Source organism: Oculina patagonica, chromosome 11, assembly GCF_052425735.1.
Source record: "Oculina patagonica isolate OP01 chromosome 11, crgOcupat, whole genome shotgun sequence".
Taxonomy (NCBI): Eukaryota; Metazoa; Cnidaria; class Anthozoa; order Scleractinia; family Oculinidae; genus Oculina; species Oculina patagonica.
In genome coordinates, this window is record NC_135768.1 from 10,563,081 (window position 1) to 10,588,380 (window position 25,300).

General features: G+C 37.8%; 2 protein-coding genes across 3 annotated transcripts in view; one reads left to right on the plus strand and one right to left on the minus strand.

The window, feature by feature from the left end:
• Window positions 1-25,300, plus strand: part of LOC144630246 (uncharacterized) — a 148,550-nt gene that overhangs the window by 38,950 nt on the left and 84,300 nt on the right. The gene's annotated exons all lie outside the window — the stretch shown is intronic.
• LOC144630192 (uncharacterized) lies at window positions 943-24,403 on the minus strand. Of its 2 annotated transcripts, none has more exons than XM_078488509.1 (15): window positions 24,211-24,403; window positions 22,484-22,718; window positions 21,106-21,309; window positions 19,946-20,128; window positions 18,341-18,503; window positions 17,511-17,731; window positions 16,576-16,795; window positions 15,418-15,680; window positions 11,677-11,839; window positions 9,079-11,336; window positions 8,379-8,427; window positions 8,028-8,180; window positions 7,648-7,890; window positions 6,571-6,648; window positions 943-1,581 (listed from the first exon to the last, which is right to left on the minus strand). In XM_078488509.1, exons 2-15 carry the CDS (start codon window positions 22,676-22,678, stop codon window positions 1,388-1,390), a joined length of 4,587 nt encoding a protein of 1,528 aa, XP_078344635.1. In that variant the 5' UTR covers window positions 22,679-22,718; window positions 24,211-24,403; the 3' UTR covers window positions 943-1,387. The 2 variants fall into 2 exon arrangements, with proteins under 2 accessions (XP_078344635.1, XP_078344636.1); XM_078488510.1 differs by having other exon boundaries at window positions 24,201-24,403.

Sequence of the window (25,300 nt, forward strand, 5' to 3'; positions counted from 1 at the left end):
GGCTAATAAGGGCACCATCTTGTGTGAGGCTTTTTTAATATTTCATATACAGTCCGACCTCTATTAAGCGGCCACCAATTAAGCGGACACCCTCCATTAAGCGGCCACTTTCCAAATTCCCGATTTATTTGTCACTAAACTACTGTATTTGATACCTCTATTCAACGGCCACCTCTGTTAAGCGGCCGCGGCCACCTTTTTGCTGTCGCAAGTGTATTATTTATATAGTTTTTTACCTCCATTAAACGGCCAGCAAGTTATCTTTCCAAGCGAAATGGTGACAGATGATATATATCGTCCATGAAATATCTTAAGCTAAATTTTTCACATACTAACTGTTGATGCAAATAGGCTTAAAAAACTTGTCAACGATGTTTTGCATATTTTTCTGTACGTTGTCAACCCGAAGAAATACTGTACATTTCAACTAGTTGCCCTCTTTGTGTCACGGTTATGGGCTGGAAATGCACTTGATGTTTTGTTACAATGAATTTTGGATTTATCTTCATATATGTTCACTTTTTAAAAGTATTTGCTATATAGAGTCAATAAAACCATGTTTACTGCCATTTCTTTCCAATTTATATTGTACCTCTATTAAGCGGCCAACCTCTATTAAGCGGCCACTTTTCGAAGTCCCGATGGCGGCCGCTTAATAGGGGTCGGACTGTATTCCTTCTTTTACGCCTTCTTTGGACTTGCCACAAGTCGAGCGACGAAGTCGCGAAAAGCGGGCGACGCAAGATGACCTAGCCACCGGAAACGGGCTTTGAGAAAGTCTACGCCTTCTTATGTGAAGAAGATTGATTTTCTCAGCAACCGTATTAGGAATATTCAAAAAGCCTCACACTCTTTTGTAGCTCATTACCTTCTGATTGATTGGCACTGTCCAGTTTGTTTGGTCGTACGTGCGAACACGAAAGCAGGTAATTCATTTTAGGGAACATCGTCAGCGTTTATTTATTTATTCAGATTTCCGAAACAATAAATATTTACAATTAAAACAAATAATAAAATATACAATAAAAACTTGTGTAAGGATAACAGCAGGGTATACTTAAAACCCGCCGCTCCGCGGCTCGGTAAATATCCACCACCTCCACTTCGGTGAATAGTTGTTAAATATTCAGGGGGTAGTGTAAATGGACGACTAGCGTCCACAATATATCCTCCGTGTCATGCCCGTAGATACGGTATTATAACGTCATCAATTCCAGCAAAGGACTCGCTGTGATTTTTTCCGGTAAAGGAAGTTTTTTTATTTTGAAAATATTATTGATAATATTTTGAAATATTTACAATAGTTTATTTACAATATTTACAATTTTTACTAGATCAGTCTCCTTCAAGTTTGTTACTACGGTCGTCGCGTATAGTCTTTATCTTTTCATAATCGATCGGCCATACCATGTAGCTTACATTCATTTAACAAGGCATAAAGATCTCCTACAGTTATATTACACTGTTTTCCAACATAAACCAAAAGGGCATCTGCTGGGTTTAGAAGACGTTTGTCTAGGAAACGAATCCTTTCTGAAGTTAAGCCTAGCCTCTCAGCAAGTAGCTTCCATTCATCTCCACCTAGAAGAGAAACAACGCTTTTGATTAAAAGGATCACTTGAAAGGGCCCCGTAATATATAATACTTGATTAGTGTTCGCTGTAACAACAAAAGCTCTTAACTTAGCTATTTAATATATAAGGTGCGGTCACATGAGGTCATTTTACCTAGCGAAATAAAAGGTTTACCTAGGGAAAGTAGATTTTTTACGTGCAAATGGTTTTTATCATCATCATCGTCATCAATTCTCGTCGCGCCTAAGGCCATGCAGCAGACTTTACCTTGGGAAAGTTTAGGGAGGTAAATTTGTCTGGTTAAGTGACGACTGCGAACAATAATAATTTCACCAGGTTTATGACTGGAAGTCGAGTTTTGGACAGTGCACCTGCAGTGTGCAGTTGATTAATTGCCTTTTGTCATGGCCACCGTGTACGTGTGACAGATCAATGAAGATGGCTTCTTTTTGACCTTGGTTGTGAGTAGACTGCTTGGTTTTACACGTTTTTTTATATGTTTGTCGAAAATTGTAATTTCCATTGATTCGTGTTTATTCTCAAAGCTCATAGAGTCATGCTTGGGTAAAAAAATTCTCCCGAAAGAGTTACCTCCTTGAATGTTCTAGGTACGTGTGACCTTCATCCAGGGGCTGCTAACATAATACCGGAGTAATTTTTATTCCGGAACGAGTTTCGTTTCAAAATGAAAATCGTTCTGCATTCAAATGACGACAGCTCAGCTTTTAATATCGGTTGCGCGGTTTTCAGGCCAGATTCAAAACAAAGATGGCGCCAGTTTCACGTGCAATGTCTCTGTCCCTACACAGGTTCACCATCCTATGTTTATGTTTAATTTGTTTGCGTGGCCACAGCATGCCCAAATGACTATTAGGCAAATTCTTAAAATCGGCTTTTACGACTTTGTATTTGTAATAAATTGGCGATTTAAAGCGTGCGGGAGCAGATATACGAGTTTAAATTTTCGACTAGTATACAAAATACAAGTATTTACACAAGGCGTGCAACTTCGACATCGAAGAATCGGGTGCCGGCTATGGAATGTAGCCGAGAAAATCATCATCAGAGCTCTCGGTCCTCAAAAGAACAGTCTTAGTTGAACTATAATTTGGCCTAATTTGGGTCCGACCAGGTCGTGTCGTTGTTTTTTTTTTTTAAACGAGCTGGAATATTAAATTAAGTCGTAAATTTGCCGATTTACTATGATCTGTACCTCCGGCCGGGACAATTCACGCAGCCTTCACTGAAATTGGTCAAAATTGCTGCCTATGCCCTCTCCAGAAAGCAAAACTTGTTCCACTACAAAAAGTCATATGAGGTACCCCGAAAGAAATACCTCAGAAATAATTGCATCTTAAATTCACATGTGTTTAATGAAATAAACACTTCAAACATTATATTTGGTAGTGCACTCACCAAATCTACATAAAAGGGAGTATAAATTAATTTTCTATTTCATGTTGTTTTGGGCTTCGCCGTCGTGATTTTCGAAGTATCTTCATTGGGTACCCCTAAAGGGCGTTTTGTATTGAAACCCGTTTTACTTTCTGAGGAGGGCTTCCGGCAAAAGTTATCGGTTTTGCTTGATTTATTTGAAACCGGTAGTAAATTTGAGTATGAGCGCTCGTTCGGGTGAACCGAAAATGCTTGAAAATTCCAAAACAATAAATGATTTGATCAAGCGAATTGTGCTTTTAGTATAAGTATATAAAAGTCTTGCAACACACAAGAAATTAACGAGCCAAATATATTTTTCACGCCAGAGCAACCGGACCGCTTTTACTGGGACACTCTCTTTTTAAAAGTTTTCCATTCGTATACAGAATACAAACATTTCATGACATTTATACAAGGCGTGCAACTTCGGCATCGAACATTTAGGACCTCTGGAGGTAGCCGCAAAAAAATATATTTCTTCGACTCGCTTTCATCATTAGACAGTTAAAACGGCTTTAAGACATTAACGTCACCTCTATCACACACCTTGATGAAACACGCGCTCAGATTCAAACATTATTTTTGAAAATGTGAGGTGGTCTATTTCAATTAAACCAACGCAGCTAGCCGAAGTAAGATACAATAAAAAAAATGTTACTACAGAAGAAAACCTTGCGGTATCGTCTTAATGATTATTTATAGCTGTGTAAACTTGCCTAATTTTGGCGAGCTTCATGTTTTGCCTAGAAATAATATATAGATTTAGGCAAGCCTAAAAGCGGAGCTCCCCATTTATTTAATTTTCACTGGAGCTTACAATGTTTTCATTCTAGTGAATAAGCGGCCAAAGTACTAATGTTTATGGCGGTTTATAGGTGCGACACAAATTTAAATAGCTCACGGTTATATTGAATGTCAGCAGTACGACAAAAATAATAATCTTAAAGCGGGGCAAAATCATTACTCATGGCACGAAAAATTACTTTAGAGTACAGTAAATTATCTGCTTTCTAGCAATAGAAAATAGTTTCGCGATCCTGTTATAGTTTCGCAGCAGTTTAGTAGACTCCACAATATCTATTACATTGATATAGGATATATTCAACGTACATTACAGAGTCTGTCAGATTAGCTCAATCGGTAAGGTGCCAGTCTGCCGATCCGGAGGTCGTGAGTTCAAATCTCACCCAATCTCACCCGATTTAGCTTTCGAATGCTCCTTCATGTACGATGCTGGCTTTACAGATAGACACGAAAGTCATCGATCGATTATGGCTCTCAATGTCCACTTTTTTGGCGGTCGATTACTTTCTACACGTAATTTGCAGCCACATTTTGTTTCATTGCTTCTTGTTTTTCTTTTCAAACCTCTTTAAATTTTAAAGGCCGCCTTTATACGGCCTTCTTGCTTCACTATGGCCGCCATGTTGCGCGACTCCGTACGGACGCCGTACCTACGAGCCCGCGAACCATGCCGCTATCCATGTTGACCATGAAAACTCATTTCGATAGTGTTCCTTCTTTCATGGTTATGGTGCTACGCTTAGGAGCTCCGCTAAAATCTTGAGCGACGAGGCGTTTCATCAACTTCAGTGCCTCGCAGACATGCCTTAAGCAGTCAGAATTATAGAAAAAATCAATATAACTATAAATGTATCATAGTTCATTTGAAAGAAAATAATGCTGGATTTCCACTGACGCGTATTTTTTTACGTGCGTGAAAAAAAATTAGAGACAATGTATGAACGGCTTGCGTACACGTTTACGCAAGTCGTTCATACATTGTCTCAAAATGTTTCCAACCATTTGTACGGACGCAAGATCGTTATTGTTCGAATTTCGCTCGATAATTCCACAAGGAATAACAATATTTGACGAGCAAACTTTGATTTGATGAAGCATATGAATCTGGTTAAGGTAGAGACTTTGTGCTTTCCCTTCCTTGTTGGCGTACAGCGAAGTTTTTTTTACGACAAGACAGCGCTAATAATGTGTGAAAGGGATGTCCTTAATGTCTTGCTGCTGGCTTGGTTCGAGCTCAATGTTCATGAACGTCGGTGAGATAAATTTTAAAAGACATAATATAATTGGCCGTTGTCTTTGTTTGGTAAATTTAAGCCTTGACATTGGTCGTTATGAGCGCTTGTTCGGGTACGCCCAAAATCCTTTAAAATTGGAAAAAAATAAATGATCTGATCAAGCGGATTGTGATTTTAGTATAAGTACATAAAATTCTTGTAACACAGACGAAATGAGCGAAATCTTTTTTTTCAAGCAGATCGACCAGACCACTTTTACAAAGACAGCCTCTTTACTTTCATAGAATTCCTCTCGCACGCTTCAATTCGCCAAAAGAACGGCAAAAAAAGAAACTTAAACAGTGTGGAAATATTTCTACTTCATTTTATTACAAAAACACAGTCGCAAAAGCCGATTTTAGGAAGCTTTGATATTTACAGTAGCAGTTAATGAGGAAATTGAATATTCATGGGCATGCTGTGACCTCACAAACACAGGATGGTTATTCCGTGGTCCCTATTAATAGCTATATACCAACAATTTGCCCGTAGGGCTGTTTCTCTGGGACAAACAGAAAAGGCAAACGCGTGCCGTCCCATTTCCAGTGGATATTTATATCTTTCTTACCTTTTTATCCTTTTTCTTGCAAGTATTTTCCTCACCTAATACACCTTCGTTGTCCGCCATAATAAAAACGATACGCATGCGTCACTCGCCCCCAGACTACGTATACACGGTTTGCGATTCAGCTCGAAATGGAGTTCATGTTCAGTTTACATGATAGCGGAATGAGATGTTATACCAGAACGAATATTTCATTCAGAATGAAAACCGGAAAAAAATTCATTCTGTAATGACTTGAAGAGGGAACGAAATTTAGTATCGGTATCATGTAAACAGATGTAGAGGAATATATCGGAATGGAATGAACTCGACCTGGAATAAAAGACATTCCGGTATCATGTAAACAGCTTTTGAGCTATTTTTAAAATAAGCAAAATATCACATTTTTCTACTATCTCCAAATCTGTATTACAGATTTTAGTTTATTGCACACGAATGTTCCAAAGCCAATCTCTAACTTCTAAAATTTTGTGAACGGGTTTTACGTGTAGAGTTAAAACAAAGACCGCCTTTGTTGTTAAAATGTCGTATATAATATAGCTGTACACCGTAACAAACAGTTTTAAGAGAAAAAAAAACATTTCTGACAATTTTACCCCATCAAAACTGTAGTGAGCTACCTTAAATTAATCAAGCATTGAGATGCTATTTTCACCATCTAGAGCGGTGAAAACAGTGCCATAAACTGAGCTTCTCGGCCAAAAAAATATCCGATTCTTATATTCACCTCTGTAAATTATACTGATACGCATTATTGGTATTGCTATTTATTAGAATTTCTTGCCCCATAAGCTTCTTCCCTGCTTATTAAAACAATAAAAGCTAATTTGTAATTTTAATGACAGGTAAGCTAAAACTGGCCTCAACTTTGTCCAATACTGAATCACTAAAAGCATTGTATAAACGTTTAACTTACTTGACAAACCCACTGTTAGATCAAACCTCTGTTGCTGAGGAATTTCTAATACGTGTATACTTTCCTCTAGTAGAGGCCCTGTTAAGGGGGCGAATATATATTACATACTAATATTTAAAATATAAACGACATTAATATTGCAAATCGGTCAATATAAAATGCGGATTGTAGACACTGAGATTGCAGGCAGAAGACTGCACAACAAACGTACTGTCGCTCTGTGTTACTCATAAGCGAAGTACCATAAAATTTAAGTAACCCTGTGGGGCCCCAAATCGCGCAACAAATTCACAATAATTCAGTATTTCTTATAATTATGCAAAAAAAGCTTTCTAGAAAGCTTGCTTCATTTAATTACAATAGCTCCAAATTAAGGTAACTGACTTCTTATTCTGCGACATCACACATTTTCACATAATTGCCTCGTCATTTCTTGAAATTTGTAAAACAATTTTTTGTTCTGGATAAACTTTTCATTTAGCAATGTTGGAAAACGAAACTTTCTTTCTGTCGTATTTATCCTATTTAAACCGAAGAAAGAACGAATTTTTATGATCTGCGATAATTAGATCGACGACAATATTTTTTTAATGAAAATTTAGCATGTGTCACTTCATTGTTTAGTTTTCCATTTTTTTGTCAAATCCAGGACATTTCCATCCTCTTGAAGAAGCAGGAGAACGAATAGATTCACCACTTTTTCGCAAAAGAAGATCCACGGAGTTCAGTCCCTTTGACCAAAGCATTAAAGCATAATCACAAGCTTAAACAAACGATAACGTAGCCAAGGCCAAACTTAACTCAAATCCAAGCCCAAGATCACACGGACGGATAAGCATGACACATAAGCACGTCATCTTTTCAATTTTCTTTGAATTGATCTTTCGAAAGAACATAAGACAAGGACTTGATTGAAACAATTTGCAGAACAATACAGCCGGGATAACAATATCAAAGGAAAAAGGAGTTCCTCTTTTATATCCGCTATAATTTAATTCAAACAATGATTGTCACCATCAACACCATTATTGCCATCGTCATTGTGATCGTCTTCAATAATGTCAGTGTCACACCTACCCGTGGTTCCAGCGGGAGTAACCTGTCTCAAGTATTTAACCACATCCAGCCTATTTAACCACTTTGCATTTCTTGCTAGGCAACGGATCCATTTCCTGGTCTCAGGATCTGGCTGTTCTAGTGACGTGTGCTCCAGCTGTAAATCATCTAGTAGTTTAACCACAACATCTTTGGGCTCGTAAGATGGTGCTTGGAGACACCCAAGTACATTGCCAGGTAAGGTAAGGGAATTTTCGCAATGCCCTTTGGATTAAAAATACACAGTACCAGAAAATATTTGCAAAATCATCTAGATGACAAAAAGTTACCGTTAAGGAACTAAAATCAGTTAATTAATTTAAATGAAAAAATATGAAGCACGATATTTGATGGAAACTTACCTTGTGAAAATGGAAAAAGCCACCCAGTACTTTCATTGACTGTGTCTTGTTGTAGACAAACAGCTTTTGGTTGATTAACAGTCACAAGTGATTGTTGCTGAAGAGATCCAAACTCGTTGCAAGATAAAGCAGGTGACTCTTCCGGCTGTCCATCTAATTAAAATATACACAGCAATAAATTCAGAGAGATTTGTGACAAGGATGGCGAAGGTCTTTAAGAAAAGGAACTTAGTTATAGATCTTTTTCAAGGACGTTTTAGAGGTAAGGCGAAGTCAAATTGAAAAAAAATAAAGCGGAAAATACTGTTTATAAAACGACAGAGCAAACATAACACAAGAAAGGAAGCTGACCTTCCACAAAAGAAAGAAGTCCCCCATCATGTTCATCAGTCACTTGCTGCTGTTGACGAATAACAGGAGAATTTGTTTCTCTTTTGTTTACCATGTTTAAGATAATTATGGTTCTAAATTCCTTCTGTTAAATTTTGTTACAGTTTGTATTTTTTTATGAAAACTATATTATAAAATTGTTTTTGACATGTTACACTGTTCTGGTAGCTCAACAAATTGTTTAGTTGGGCTGCCTACGATCAAAAGTGATACAAACGCGCGCGAAGTTACAATTTTTTTGTTTTTGCAATAATGATAATATCGTCTAATGAAAGAAAAATGCGAAGAAGACTAATAAGGAATGGCTAGAAAGAAAATTACAAAACGTTGGGTTAAAACGGATTATTTGCGCGACAATACGTTAGTACAGCCTATATGCCATTACTACTACGGTAACCTGTTATACCATAAAAATGATCAGCGTTGAAAATTGTTCGATACCATTAAAAAAACTTATATAGGGTGGGGTTATCAAATCACTAAAGCACAAGGACAGAAACCTCCACGAGTAACATTTAAATGACCATGGTTCAAGCCTTTGCGATAAAGAGACCTAGAATTTAACGATGAAATGTTTAACTCTAACCTGTGCAATTCCATCTGTTGAATAACTGCATTCTATCCACTATACGTATAATGCGCAACAAAAACCCATGCTCACCTTTTCATGCCCAGATGGAAGCCAAGGAGCAAACTGTTTGACCGTGACTCGGTTATCTTGTGCAGTAGCGGACCTGGTGCAATGAAGGACCTGTTTAGCGTTGCATAGCTTAGATTCTGGAAAGAAGTGAAGACATTCTTCTTGCTTGCAGCCTTCTACATGGTGATTTCGGCAATAGTTGACTGCACGTCCTTGACAACAAACTGGGCATAAGAAACTCATTTCACATCCTACGTTCCTTACCCAAAAGAACTTGTTCCGCATGCGATCAATCATCGAAGCTAGTTGATCACGAACACCACGAGCCGAGGTCACATCAGGTGTGTCAATAGCTTCACTGCCGCTAAGAACAAGAATCTCGACCGACAAAGAGTGGCAGAGAAGGACCACAGAGTGGCCTTCTTCCGGAAGGATGTAAAATCTGGCAAAATTGTTGAAAAATTGGGGAACTGCTGCCTGCTGCGGAAATTTGATATTGCACCATTGAAAGAATTCTAGCACAAGTCGGGAAAACAAGCCCGCAGGAACCTGACCAGTTTTAAATTTAAGGAAAAGAGAAGGAATTTGTGCAGATGCAACAAGATCACTGATCGCTTTTGGTGGATGTGACTTCAACATTGATGGGACCAGATACTGCTTGTTGCAGGAATTATCCAACGACGGCCAAGGACACAGCAAGCTAAATTTCTCCATAATTGCAATAAGACTTTCAAGTGGTGCTCTCTGGCAAATCAAAGGATCCCACACATGTTCCAAAAGCTTTTCCTCCAAAATTCCTTCTTTCTCAAGCTTGCACCATAGGTTCAAAAACCCCTTCTCTTTCGTGTCATAGGGCCTGACGGTAATCACTTTCTTGAATACGTCAATCAACCATTGAGGATCCAAGACCACCACATTATCTAACTCTGGAGTGTCATTAAAATGAATCAAAATTCGTAGATCGTGCAAAAAGTTTAACAATGTTAGGATCTCATCATCCTTGTAAATGTTGCACACTTCAGATGCAATGTGTCTTGCTTGTGCAAGAGAAATACACTTGTACCCTCCTATCTTGGCTATTTGAAGAGCTTTCTCATATCTTAACCACTTGACTGGGATAGCTTCATTAATGTGAGGTAGCTCCTTAGCAACATCAAGCACTGCCTCTCGCAGGCGCGTGACCTCTCCGCATTCCAATTCACTACCGGATTTGGTGTTATCAACAACGAACACATCAGACAACTGGGGACCGTATGGCTTGTCTTTCAGAGAACCAAATATCTCGACAGCTAGTTCCCGAGGATCACGACCATCGTGAGGTTTGTCAGCATGAGTGCACACTAAGAAAACTGACGGAAATTTGTTTACTAACGCTTCACCTCCTACATCATTGCTTTCATCCTGCCTGGCTAGGGAAGCCACGGAAGTCATCCAAAAATCTAAATAATCCACATTCTTTTTCAGGTTGAAGCTGTCTTCAAATTTCTTGTACACTCCTTGCTTCACCAATGGTTTGGCTGTACCATGTGGATTTTGGCTGAGGTCATAAACCAAAAAGTAGATGGCTCTTGCTGTGAGAAAGAGTGGATGTGTCACATAGTAAACCGACTGCCCTGCAAAATCCCAGAAAATTGAATATATGTGATCTCCATCTTCTAACACATCATGTTGGAGTAACTTTTCAGTAATGTCAGCTATATCTTCGAAATCTGGAACTTTTGTGGTAATAAAAGCATCGTTTTCTTCATTAAATTTGTTTGTATCAGGTTCTTTTTCTGCTTGTAAATGAGGCTCATCTGTGAAGTCGGTGGGTGCTGTATCGTCTGGCGTGTCAATCGGGGCTGGGTCTTCTGGTGGCTCACTCAAATATGTTTCCATTAGCATATCGGTGATTTCAGAATCAAAGCTTCTTGCACTATCAACAGCTACTCTCTCAGTAGCACTTTCTTCTTTCTTCAATCTTTCCGCAACCAATCGTGCTGCATTATGCTCAAATGAAATGGCTGCTGTATCAGATTTTGCTTCTTCATCCTTCTTCCCCGTCACCCACATCTCGGTGGTCACTTCGAAATCGTAACGATCCACATCAATACCCACAGTGCTGTCTTCCTCGGGGTTAAAACGTATCCCTTTCAAGGACTTCTTTAAGCTGGTCTTCCCGGATCGGTCTTGACCAATCGCCATCAATGGCACTCTCTTGACACACGTCTTGCCTTCAGCCAGGGCATTGTTATAGACTTCCCGAGCTAAAGCACCTCGCGCAAGAATCTCTGGAGGAACTGTAGAAAAGGAGAAAGAGGAAAAATATTACAAAATTGCCGAGCATTTTTTGTATTCTTTATAAATTTGTAATTATATTGAACAGTTTGAAGAGCCTAACAAAACTTCATCTTCAATGCATGTGTTAAGAGTGAATTTAGCGTGAATGAGTAATTCACATCTGTGAATTAAGAATTTTTTCTGAGTTCTTCACTCAACACATGTCATCCCATTCCATTCAATGTCACTCAATTATTAATGTGTAAGAGTGGCAAAACAGTGGCAAATAATGATGTTGATTTAGTATATAAAATGTGGTGAATATATGGAATTTCATTAAAAGAAAAGCTTTTTACTCACTGGTTCGTGTCGATCCGCTTTTCTTCATCTCAGTAACAACGAGGCATTGAACATTCATAACGAACTCAATAAAGCTTGGCAGCTTACGAGCAACGATTTCCGGTTCCCAGTCGTTACTACTGAGAAGTTGGTCGCACTCTTCACAGTGTAGATGAAGGTCAGTCTACAACAGAAAAAGAAAAAAAAACAAGGCATTACATCTGCAATGCAATTGCAACCGGAGCCATTAAAAGAAAACCAGTCACCGCGAAGAACGGAGAACGGAAAAATACGCTTCAATATTTACGATCTGAGCCAAGTAACTGTCGAGTGCAAAGCAATTAAATGCTAACTTATTTTCTCGTTATGAATAGGGCGTTGGCTTTGTAATGTTTTTATTTCTAAAATGTTGTACTTAACAAGTACACAAGGTGGTCTCTAGACAGAATCTTAAATTGCATCAAAATAGTGGAGGCGACGGCCATAAGTGTCGGGAAAATTGCGCGAATTACACTTGCAAGAGTACTACAGAAAAAAAAAAAAATAAGGAAGAATAGTATACAGAGTCTGCACTTTACGTAAATTCGTTGTTTTGTTCATTCCCTCATTACTTTTTTAATCGTTTCCTCCTTGAATATTTTTCGCATCCTCTAGTTCTCCTGTTATTACATTTATCAGTATTTGTTGAAGGCACGTATGACATAATATTCAAAATTATAATAAAACAAATTGTCACGTTGCTCATATACGATTGAACGATAAGGAAGTCCTTGGATAATAAACCAATTATCCTGCTTAATCTTGCAAAATAGAGCCTAACATATAAAGCCAACTCGACCCAGGGCATAGCGCGCATAGGGCATAGCGCGTAACATAGCAAAGCCAAACCCGCCTATACGTCCTGAAAAATTGCGATAACAGTTAAGTTTTACAGAAAAATCCGAAGCAATATATATTTTCTGGAAATTATACGCCTTGTGCAAGTCGAACAAAGCATGCGTTTACATCGTGCTTGTTTACGGCCCCACGGCTGTCACGAAGACTCTATATTTAGCTAAAACTGAAGTGAAATTCAGCTCAAAGTGTTGAGTCTAAGAAGTTTTGACTTGACGTAAAAAGAACAAGTGAAATATCACTTTCTGGAAGAAACTTTAAGTGGCCAAAAAACAAAGTAAAAGCTCTTGGTGTTTGGCTTTCAATTGGCGCGAAAGAAACCGCGGCTTTGAACTACAATGAAAAATTAGAAAAGGTAAGGACTGTCTTAAGCTGCTGGAAATATCGCAGACTCACACTAATGGGCAAAATAACAGTCCTGAAGAGTCTTGTCGCCTCTCAACTCGTTTATGTATTATTGCCTTTACCTTCAAATGAGAAAGTCATCAAAGAAGTAAACAAACTTTTCTTTTCATTCCTTTGGAATGGAAAACCAGATAGAATCAAACGAAATGTTATCATTAATGACTACCCAAGCGGAGGCCTCAGAATGATCGATATTGAAAGTTTTAGCAAATCCCTGAAAGCCTCGTGGGTTAAAAAATATTTAGATGAAGAAAATAATGGTAAATGGAAACTTTTTTATGATGTGGAGCTAGACAAAAGTGGAGGTCCAATAGTCCTTAAGGGCAATCTCAACACGAAAGACATAAAGAAATTTCAAATTAAAGATACTTTCATCAAAGAAGTACTGACAATCTGGTCGGAAGTTAATTTTGAAGATGAAATTAAATCTGAGAATCAGTTCCTTAACCAAAACTTATGGCACAATTCAGTGATCAGAATTGATGACCGTCCTGTCTTTTACTCTGAATGTTATCATAAAGGTATCACTAAGGTGAAGCATTTGAAAGATGGCTCAAATAAATTCTTATCCTATTTTGAAGTACAGACAAAATTCAGTCTTAAAATTTGTCCTCTCAGATACTATGGACTCATATCGGCCCTTAAACTGCTCTGGGACGCACACAAAAACATCCTTATTACGACAGACTTCGAATACGAAACCTTTTCGGAAACGTTAATAAAATCGCAACGAACAAGCCCACCAGTGTATCAGAAACTGATATCCAAAAAATCTACGCTTTCTTCCCAATCTCAACGGAAATGGTTTGAAGACTGTAATACAGAAGAAACAAAATGCATTAAATGGAGCGATGCCTATCAATTAGCTTTTAAATGCACCAAAAGCACAAAACTTGTCGAGTTCCAATTCAAACTTTTACATAGGCGAATATCAAATAATGAATTCTTAACAAAAATTGGAGTACAAGATGACCCAAACTGCTCTTTCTGCAAAGAAAAACCAGAAAAATTAAAGCATCTCTTCTGGTCGTGCTCCAGGGTGACCTCCTTTTGGAACTCCTTAACCGAACTGCTAAAATTATCTAAAATATTTCCAGAGCATTACACGGTGAACATCTCTGTAGCCTTAGGATTGATACCGGACTGCTCAAAAAATCATCGCCAAATTAATTTCTGCTTTCTACTGGCCAGACACTTTATTTGGATTTGTAAAAATAAAACAAGACCTCCTAAAATAGAAAGTTTTCTACTTTATCTTAAATCGATTTATGTCGTTGAACAAAGAACAGATGATACAACCAACAAAAAGTGGGATTTGCTGGAAAGCCTTTTAAAGAAGAAATAAAATAAATGAATAAAAACTAATCTCTTTATCTTCACCCTCCCTAGCCGAATACACTCAATATATTAGGCTCTAAGGTCCTCTGAACAGGTAATTCCTTCAACGCTCTTTCAAGCCCCTCTCAATGACTGACAGAAACAGCTTAAAATTTTTGAACAAAATGTTGGTAAGAAAAAAATGGCGCAATTTGATTTAGTTTTTATAAGTTACCATTTTCATTATAATTTATCTTTAATAAGCCAAAAGTAGTTGATAGTTTTTTTTGTAAATGTATTAAAAGAGATAAATTGTATTGCGCTGTTAGAAGTTAAATTTTAAGAAACTGAGTATTGTATTGTAAGTAGTGTGTTGTAAACAATTTAATTGTTATGTAGGTAGTGTAAGCAGTGTATTGTACTGTAAGTAGAGTAAGCTTTGTATAGTAAGTAATAAGTAAGGCTTTGTATAGTAAGTAATTTATTTAGTAAAGTCTTGTGTAGTAAGTAATTAGTAGTGAACATGTCACCTTATAAGAACGTTCTGTGTGTGTTTTGCAATAAAAAAAATAATAATAACAAAAAAAGTTTCAATGATACCAACTTTACTGAAGTGTCGAGCCTAATTTTGTGTCGTACACTCAATCACATTAAGTTGTCAGTTTTACGGTCATCCCGTAAGCATAAATTATTTGCTGCTTTTCTTCTTCATTCAGTCGCTCTTTGTGTACATTTATTTTACAAGTTAATATCTTCAATAAAACCTTTCGCATCAATCCTTTTGTTTGGCGTAGTTGAGTTAACTACCATATTAAACATTTTTTGTGGTTTTAGGGAAGACCGATTACTGTATTTCTTGTGTTTTAAAGCTCAACAAATGTTCAAGAAGCTTTTGGAGCTTTTCAACTTAAAGAAGCTAGAGTTGCTCTCGGCTGATGGCTCGAGCAATTCTTACGCTTCTTTTGTGCTCTCCAAACTTGCATCCATAACTCGATATACGCACGCTAAGCATGAACCAATTCTTAAATATTCCGCGATTTTGCAGGATAATTAACAATTATCTGTTGGCTCTCAGTGTACACCGGATGGATAGTGCACTGTGTAATAATTTTAATATTTTATTTTACTTGTCTAAGTTAATAATACCGATTCTCTGCTCTCCTCTTGTCCTTCAACATTGCGCCACCATGTGTTCTCCTTTGAAAGAATAATAGAGAATCCTGGATTGGCGGAGTACGTCGTTCGCCTACAGCATCGCTTATGGGTCAAGTAAAATCCTTCTGGTAGATCCCTCTCTGGAAGTCGTAGTCCAAAACCATCCTCCTCTGCCAAAGTTATTCCAGACAGATATGTTGACAAACGACGTCTAACTTCTAGTTCAGGAACATCGCCTGTGGCGAGAACATGATCTGTAGCGAGTGACATGAAACATAACAAGAAATAACGTACGTCACGAAAGACTTGACAACTATTATTTTATCAATAGTTGTTGCAGCAAAAAATTAAATTGACTATATTCGTAGTCTCAAGTGAAGGCATAGCTTTTGAACCATTGTTGTTTTTGCTATTGCTCATATTGTTCTGGGAGTTTACCTTTACCTTAATTTTCTGGATTGCCTGCTTTCGGTTTTTCAATCTGTTGCCGCTTTAGAAGTTAAAATTGCATGTAAATCATTAATTTTGTTTCTGATAATTATATGCGCCAACAAAAACGTCTATGCCTTAGGCCGTACGAATTAAGAATTACGTTGCTGAATGGAAACCAAAAAGTGATGTTAATAATTCAAATAGTACACGGGTGTAAAATTGAATTTAAATAAAAGACCTCCTTACCAAAAAAAACACGATCAAAAAAATACATTTCAGTAAACTTTTAACATCAAGAGAAACAGACTCAGTTAAGAAAAAGAGTAATTGTCAGAGATTGTTGAGATTGCTGAAGTTGTGTCAACAAATTGTTTTGAGACCAAAACCAAGCTAATGTTAAATTTAAAGAAGTTTTGTGAAGACGTGGCGTATCATCACTTCAAAATTGAATCGTTGCTATCGAGTTTTCGTGGCATAGTCAATTGACTGTGCCATCAAAACTTGAAATTTCCTCAATTTTCACGGTTGGCAAATGAATCGCCTCTACATCTACGTTATTCATAAAATTATAGATTCCTAATTATTCTATTATGTTTTGATAGCCAGGTATGTATGCCCACCGTACATGTAAATCTTCGGTGGGTGTGAAACAAAAACGTGGCTTATATAGAGTAACCGCTCGATAAGCCTCAAATCAAGTCAAACTTAGATTCGTACCTGTTCTTCCACGTATGGTGAGCCTGCAATCAAATAAGCAACCAGGAAACAAAATGTCGCACTGCAGATATTTTCGAGATTTTAGAACCAACCATGCTCGACTACGTGACTGTGTTATTACATCTTCAAAGTGGATCTCCTCCAATTTGTTCTTAACATCACTAAATGGAATTTGATCTTCATCCAACTTTTTCTTGGCGCTCTCCTTTGCAACCCATATCTGATTTAAAATAAAAGAAAGACGGAACCAGTTTATCTACACCATCTCGCCATATATCTTTCCCCTCCCATTGTAATGTTTGGCCAAATAAAACGGTTTTGCGAACAATATGATCATGCAGGTAGATTAAAAGAAGAGAGGAAACAAGTAATGTAACAAGTCATGTAAATATCTCAGCTTCGAGAAGGGTAAATTTAAGGTGGCTCTAAAACTGCTCCTGAGAAATTTTTTTGACTTCGCAAAAAGTTGTATCTTGACATGCTGATCATTATTAAATAAGAAAAAATGGGGGTCACCGGACTCGTTTTTGAGGTATAAGCACTTAACGCTAAAATTGAGGGTGTTTTTACAGGTTTTACCGTTATCAATGATTGGGCATTTGTTTGATACCATTTTGGTTGTGGTAACTGATAAATTTTTGTAGTACTGACCAATCAAAGCCTGAGAGCTGGAAAGTGCTACAAACTGTTGTGAGGACTGTAGACCTGCAGGCCGCCGATTGGGCAGAATAATACAAAGGGAAGGAGGCAGTATTCAGAGAGTTTTTTGGAACTGGCCTGGTAGGACTCTTTCCCCAGGGGCACCTTTCAATCGCTCCAACTTTTCTTTGCTAATTTCTATATTTTTTTCTTGACGTTTCGCGTTTCCTTCACCCCCACTAACTGCCCCTCGGTCTCCGAGGATGGGGCTCCCAGTCATTAACTCCCAACCCTACCTTACACCTTAGTCGATAAAAACAAGGCGTCAGATAAGTCAAGTCATATCTAGCAATGTATGCATTATCCTCAGACGTCTTTTGGTAACCATTTCGTTCGAATATATCCTCTTGGAGATCCACTCGCTCTCTAAATGTCACTCTCCAGTGCCTTCCTCCATCATCCGATTGCAACTTTTCTGTTGCTTCATCGATGCTCAACGTTTCCTCGTGAACGCTCCCTAGGAAAAAATAACAAAATTAAAAGGTAAGGTGAAGGTAAAGACTGCATACGATCCTAGTGGCCAATCAGGCCGGAGCGTATCCCGGTTTCCGTAGCATGAAGCGACTAGGAACATTTCTACTCCCCCCTGGATTTGATGCAAGTCCATTGCAGGGCTACCACCAGCAGTAAATTTGCCGGTACCCATTTATACACCTTGGTGAAGAGAGGCACTGTGAGAGTTAAGTGTCTTGCCCAAGAACACAACACAATGACTCCCGCCAGGACTCGAACCGCTCGATCCAGTATGCCACCGCACCTCCCAAAGTTAGCCCAAAATAATTAACACAAACGTTACTGAGCCACCAATAAAGGTCCCCAGAAAGCAGTTAATAGAAAGTGTAAGGGGAAGTAGAGCAGGAGAAAGAGCCAAAGGGAAGAGGAGGAAGAGGAGTCGATAGAAAAGTAGAGGGAAAGGTAGAATGAGATGAAAAAGGAAAAGGAGGAAGAGGAGAAGGACAATGAAAAACAGAAGGAAAAAGACGGAGAAGGAAAAGATGAAGGAGAAGATTGAAAGGAGGAAGAGGAAGAGGTTTATGAGGAGGAGGAGGAGGAAAATAAAAATTACCATCATCGGGTCCTCGAACAATGGAGGTTCCTAAATGACACCACATGTCCGCCTTTGGATACTCTGTTGTATTCATTTCGTACTTAATCTTACGTAGCGAGTCCAAAGCTTCATTCTCGAGATCTGGCTGGTAGTTGGGATGACTCCAGTTGCTGTTAGAGTCCTGTCAGACAAAAACACAATATCATTTGATACTATAGCTGAAAAACGACAAGTACTTCAATTGTTTCTAAGATGTAAATGATAAACTCGTCACAATGACTTGTTATATTTCAAACCATAAAATAATCGAGTAGTATATCTTTCAGTTCTATATCATAGTCTTTTAAAAATTAGCATTTTGTTTTAGTTTTATCGCTATTTTCCCCAGACCTTTACATGTTTTAATCTTAATAGAGGACCCTACTGTTAACCACTCTGTGACACCTGACTTTCTCGTTTAATATTATTAATAAGCTTAAGTTTCAACCAAAATAAATGTGACAACAGATGATTTTCAGCTGTTTTTTGGCGGCGGGAGTAGGATTTAACAGGACTTCCAAAACGGCTAGAAAGCGAGCCGATAATGTGTTGCGTTATATGTGATATCTATCCAAATTTATTTCCTTATTGGGACACATTGGTTATACCACCATTTTTTTATTCTATCGCACAATCCATGCACAGTTACACTATTCGAGCCAGTTATACAATTCGTTTGCTACTGTTTTCCTTTTTTATTTAAACAACAGAGTGTTCCTGACGAGGAACTATGGGCTGATAGTTCCCCCGCGGAAATTTGATGTTCTTAAAATAAATATTTAACAAGCAAAGCTTCGAGGACTAATATGCTATGATTTCCAACGGGCAACTAATTGTATCAGACCCATAGTTCCGAGACAGAAGCACTATATCGTTTTTATTGTTTACCACTAAATTTTTTCCGCGCGCCCATTCAAAAACGAGCATTGTGAATTTTTTTTTTTTCATTATTAGGATAGAAGACTCAATTGAAAGCGGAAATTTAACAAACGAAACAAAACCAGACAAGAAAAAGTACACGCGGTCGTGGATAAACGTGTACATGTCACTTTTCTTCATTCACTTGTTGTGGGTTGTGAATAGTCATGCAACCTTTTTAATAACAACTGTTGATAACAACAAATTATTTAAAACCCTTATCAAATGTTTGTCCCATGCTCGAGTCATGTTGAACACTTCATCTTCATTATTTATTACCGAGCTTAAAATTTACCATCTTTATTATTTACTACAAACTTGATGAATTCGACATTGCTGATCCTAGCAGTATGCAGGACGCGAGTCACTTATCAACCTAGTAAAAATGGCCCAGCTCACAACGAGTCTCTTGTAGCTCAGTTGGTTAGAGCGCCCAACCGGTATCTGGGAGGCCATGGGTTCGATTCCCGTCGGGGACTCTGAATTTTTCTTTCTCCCATGCTCGAGTCATTTTGAACACTTCATCTTCATTATTTATTACCGAGCTTAAAATTTACCATCTTTATTATTTACAACTGTATTGTCATTTCAATATTTTTTTTTTCTAAAACTAGTAGCTCTTTGAAAAAAAAAATTCTTAGAAATATTTGAATCAGATCATCTGACCTTTGTTCCTTCTTCTTCGACTGGTTTCAGTCTAAACTGTGCAAGTGGTCCGGGAAGCGAGACGTGGTCTTCTTCTGGCACCTTCTCAAGTTTAAGTTTACAGTTCTCAGGAAGATAACGGCCATCGATGTAGCAACGAGCTTTGAAAAATTCATTTTCTACGCCTCTAAGCCTAGCTGTAGCCTGCAATAAACAAACACATGGAGTTAAGGTCATTGCTCCAAAATAGAACTGAACATAGATTTTCAACCACCTTTTGCCTACTGGTTGATTTACTTAAGGGGACTTAAATTTTGAAATAAATAAGTGGGGTTACCATATTCGTTTAGGAGCAGGAAGACCTTGTATATACCATACGTGCAAGTACTAGCAAAGTACACGTTTCCAGTGATAATGATTTATTTTTCGAACACAGAAATTGATCTGTTTTCATAGCCGTTAACGAAAAATTGACGGTTTATTTCTCTCACGGACTAAGCCGCATAGAAAATAGCCGCCATTTTATTTATGTGCGCGCGCTAATTATGCGTAAAATCCTGCGTAGTAAGGATGCGCAATGCAATACAGGGCAATGACCTTAAACTAATTGCCTTTCCTTCTTGTTGTCGCTTCTAACAATTTGTTAATGTCTGATTAAAAGACGAAAGCTATCTGATTCTCAAAAAAACAATGACAACTTTAAGTTTAAAAAGGTGTAAAGGATTAATTATAACTGCAGATGTCACAAAGAAATGTTCAGTAAAAATTGCGTTGACAGTTTTTGCAGTTATTGCATTTTCATTAGAACATTTGTAGCACATTAAAAATGCTTGGTTGATGGGTGGACGGGAAGCAAAAATACCGTTATAGATTAATTTGGATAAAAGGCTTGTGGAATATTGGTCAACTGTTTCAGTTCTTATGGACGATAGAAAGTCGATTTATGGGATCGTGGAAATGGTGATACCGCTTACCGCAATCCCACAAATCGACTCCACGATTGCTTTATAAGAGCTTTTAACACCTAAGAAAAGGGATGATTTATTTAGACTTCTCGAATTGCACTGCTTAGGGCTTGTGGATGTCTTAAGCTTTCGGCAGTGAGCCAGTTTATGGATACTATTGAAGTGGTTTGCGGACATGTACCGCATATGCATTGGAATGAACTAACACATACATACCACTATATCTCCGATGTTTACTCTTGCATGCTGCCTTTGTTGTTCTGTACCATACGTTATATACACTTCCCCTCCTTTGCGAGTAAAGCTCACTCCCGTCTGTTTGCTTATTTCATCGAGTCTAGCTCCAGACTTTCCAATAACTCTTCCTTTATATTCATCTGGAATCTCTACTAGTTCCCACTTATTAATTCTTGCCTCCTCCTGTAAAAGTCAACGTACATTTAAAATGCAGGAAAAGCTAAAATTTAATCATGATATTATTAAAAACAAAATTGACTGTCAATGTTTATGGCGCCACAATGCGACCAACCACTCTAAAACGCATTCGATATTGTAAATAAAGGTCGCCCTTCAGTAAGATGGAAAAATAATGTAATTTCAGGGACTTATGTGGTTGCGTTATGTGCAGGACGGACCAAATTGGCGGAAGCGAAAAGTGGGCTTCATCCTGCAGTGGGATGGAGATAGTCTAATACAGTAGTGGAAAATAGAAACCAGAAACAAATTGCCCAAAAGGTCGTGGGAACGCTCTTGGAGCAGCTGATGATGGGCTAATTTATTTTAAAATAGATGCTATCTAAAAGTCAACAAATCAGTGTTTAAATAAATTATAATCATTTTTCATGTTTCAGATGTTTCAGCTCTGATATGCAGCTACAAAGTGGCTCTTTGGCCAGAATTCTGGTCCCCACACGTACTCTAGATTTTAAAATTTAATTCGTAGGGGTCTTGTTACAGATCTTGCTTTTACAGTAACAGTTAGTAGAATTTCATTCTATATATTAAAAAACCCCATCTTATCCTCATGATTAACATACCTTCCTTCCAAAACAAATATCTCAACCCTCGGCCTCGGACATACAAGGAGATGGATGCCCCATCCCGAGGTGTTGTATTTTTTTTTTGCAACTCATCGGGATGCTTAAATTTTCCGCCGAGTTGTTTATTCCTATATAGACATATTGGCCGTTTTATGCTAGAGACGTTAAAGCTGTCCGTTAAGAACGTCGTTCAGACGCTCTTACGAAAAGACGTTAAAGCTATCAGACGTTAAAGGCGTCTGTGTTATTTACCGTTTTTATACTAGACATTAATGTCGTCTCGAGACAACTTTAACACCTCAGACGGCTTTAATGTCTCTAGCATAAAAAAGGCCATTGATATGAAGACTGTTTGTCACAGCACGATTGTTGATGTTGCCGTCATGACCACCGTGTTTTAAGCTGCAGGATTATACAAATTTCGCATTCACCGTTGTAATGTACAGAGGTAGGAGTATGACTTTACACTGATAAATGTCAGAGGGTTAAGGGGAATTATTTATCATTTAAAAATTGTCACAATGATGGCAATCTGTCGATGATTGACAACTTACCACTGTGTCTAATATAAGCGTCGTAGCGTATGCTATCTGCTCTGGATCACCACTGACTGTAAACCCTTCTTCTTCTCTGCTCAGTGACCTGATTATTGCTCCAGACCACTGCATTATTTCATTTTTCTTACATCCACCCTTTCCGATGACATAACCTTTTAAGTCTTTGGGAACCCTTACAAACACACTCTCCATTGCCTCACTACTTTTCTTCTTGATACTGGATCAAGTTAAACTGAAAGGAATAATAATCGTTATAAAGATTATTGTACGAGGCTGAGCTAAATACCGTGAGTTGTCAGAGGCAAGCGATCTTCGAGACACTGACAAATCACGATATTTCGCGATATTTCTTTTCAATAAGCGTTTTATCATTCGATCACTAAGCTTGTGTGTGATCAGGCAGAAATTTCAAATCGTTGTCTGAAGACTCTAGAAAAGGAACTGCAATTTTCTCGGGAAAGTAGAATATTATTTGCAGCAAAAATCACTGTCACTCAAAAGGTAATGCGCATGAGCAGATTAATATTTGAATTGTAGAAAGTTACTTGCAGATCACGACGAACACTCATTTCCAAATTGATGTTTCCTTTGTCTAAATGATGGCGAGTACGTGTAAAAATAGAGGCAAATATATTAACCTAATGTTTAAAACGAGAAAAAATAATCAAAGCATAACATTGTTTGATTTAATTGTCATTCACTTTAGCTGCTGTTTGTTGTTAACAGATCAAAATCCCCTTTGCAGAGAAGGGAAAAAGAAAAATATACTATTACCATATTTGGACAGGAAAAGACATGTATGATTATCTTAAAATACCCCTACCGTTGTCTGCAGCGTGACTTTGTATTGTTAGTATTTAATTTCGTTACGGTATGTTAAGATATTTTGATGTTTGTATATGTCGAATGTGGAGCTTGTTTTGTGTCTCATACCGTTATGCTTATGGGTTTTCTTTTGCTTACCTACCTTTTTTATGTGCAAAATCACTTTGGAAATTTTGAGGCAAAAATTCAGAAAATTCGCCGAGTTGTCGAGCAAACACTCGCCGGGGGTGTTCTATAAAATATATTCACCAGCCTCTCGTAGAGCAAGCTAGAAACCAAACTATTTCGATAATACCCCAAAACCTGCTTCCCCGTTGACGTTTCACAACAACTTCAATTTAGAACAAAATCAATTACATGTAGAAAAAAATAACTGATTGAGAGCAAAATCACGGAATTTGTCTCTTTCTTGCGTGACTGTTTGACGACTGTTGATAATTTACATAATGACTCGATTGTTGGCAACTAAGCCAATATTATCACAACACGGTTTTGAAATCAATGTATAAGTTACAAAAAGCAACTTTATAGAATGACCGAAATACTGCTGCTTTTAAAAGACCTATAGACGTTTTAAATCATTACATCGAATCGTTCGAAGTACTGAATAATCAAGTTGTTTAAGCAATTCCTGATGTAGATCGCTGACATACTTTCCCAGACGTGTCAACAGACAAGTATAAAATTAGACCAACTGCATAAGCACACTGTTGCCTGTGTATAGCGCTAAGCACACTGCAATGTACACCTTTCGTAAAAAGGCATTAATAACTTAACACTACATTCATATCAGGTTCATCGCTCTCTTGTAGAGCCAAAAGAAGTGTACGATCACCGAGAAACCTGAATTTAAATTTTGTGCATCAACTACAACAAATGGCTGTCTTACCTCTGCTTACCTCTCTGCCCACCGATACAACCGCCATGTATACCGAGAACTTTCGACGCGAGATGCGCTTCAGTTGTATTACATAACTTGTTTAAAAAGATTCAGCCGACAAGAGAGATCGATTTGTAGCGAAAATATCCGAGTAGGCCAGTAGTATAATACAGTCGAAGTACTTCCGGGATGGTCAGGAGCTCAGATCAAGCTGATACTCGGATCGCAAAGTATCATGGGAATTGTTTGCGCTCCTTTCGGTCTAAATGACCGTGACAGCTGGTATTACGTTACTTTACCAGTAGTTTGGAAGATTAATACAGCTGCTGTTAAACTAATCTTAGCTTGACTTAATGTTCAACATAATGTTCGCTAAGAGGTAAAATGTTTAGAAAAAAGTTAAAAGGCTCTAAAATATACATACTAGTTATGCAACGCTTTCGAGTGGTATACTATGGAATATCCCACGAGTTGTATTTTCTCGGTATACACACGAGCCTTTAGGCGAGTGTGTATACCAAGAAAATACAAGTGACAAGTGGGATATTCCATAGTATACCACGAGAAAGTGTTGTGTAACTATTTTATACCATGCCATAGAAAATACGCTTACTAAATTTCAGCGAGAATAAGATCGCAGCGCACGATGGGAAGGTTGGGTTGAATACCGTCGAATATACAACGCCTTTTCTGTATTCTGATTGGCTGTATTTTCAATGGCATGGTATAAAAATAAAAACCGAACGTTTTCGACTAAAAAGTCATCATCAGGGCATTTTTAGTCGAAAACGTTGGTTTTTATTTGTATATATCTGTCTTGATTTAATAAAAGGTGGCTACAGTCTGGCTGTCAAGAAAATTGAATGGGGTTGAGATTTTTTTTTTTTTTTTTTTTTTTTTTTTTTCTTTTAAGGACATGGGAGATTATTTGGCTTACTTTCAGTGGAAATGAAGTGCTTTCAATTTTATACTCATGGCTTTTATCCCTTCTACCTACCTACCCCCCCCCCCCTCCCATTTACTTTTGGTTAGTTTACCCAGGCTCCAACTTGTACTCGCCATATCTACCGAACTTTGAATTCTAATGGCGCGCGCTGACTTGTAGAACA

Coding starts and splice junctions, on each gene's coding strand:
- LOC144630192 (XM_078488509.1), bottom strand. CDS start 22,678: ATGGAGAGTGTGTTTGTAAGGGTTCCCAAAGACTTAAAAGGTTATGTC. Junction 21,310..22,483: donor CGCTTATATTAGACACAGTG/GTAAGTTGTCAA, acceptor TGACTTTTACAG/GAGGAGGCAAGAATTAATAA. Junction 11,840..15,417: donor AAGAGGAGAGCAGAGAATCG/GTATTATTAACT, acceptor TTTCTGTTGTAG/ACTGACCTTCATCTACACTG.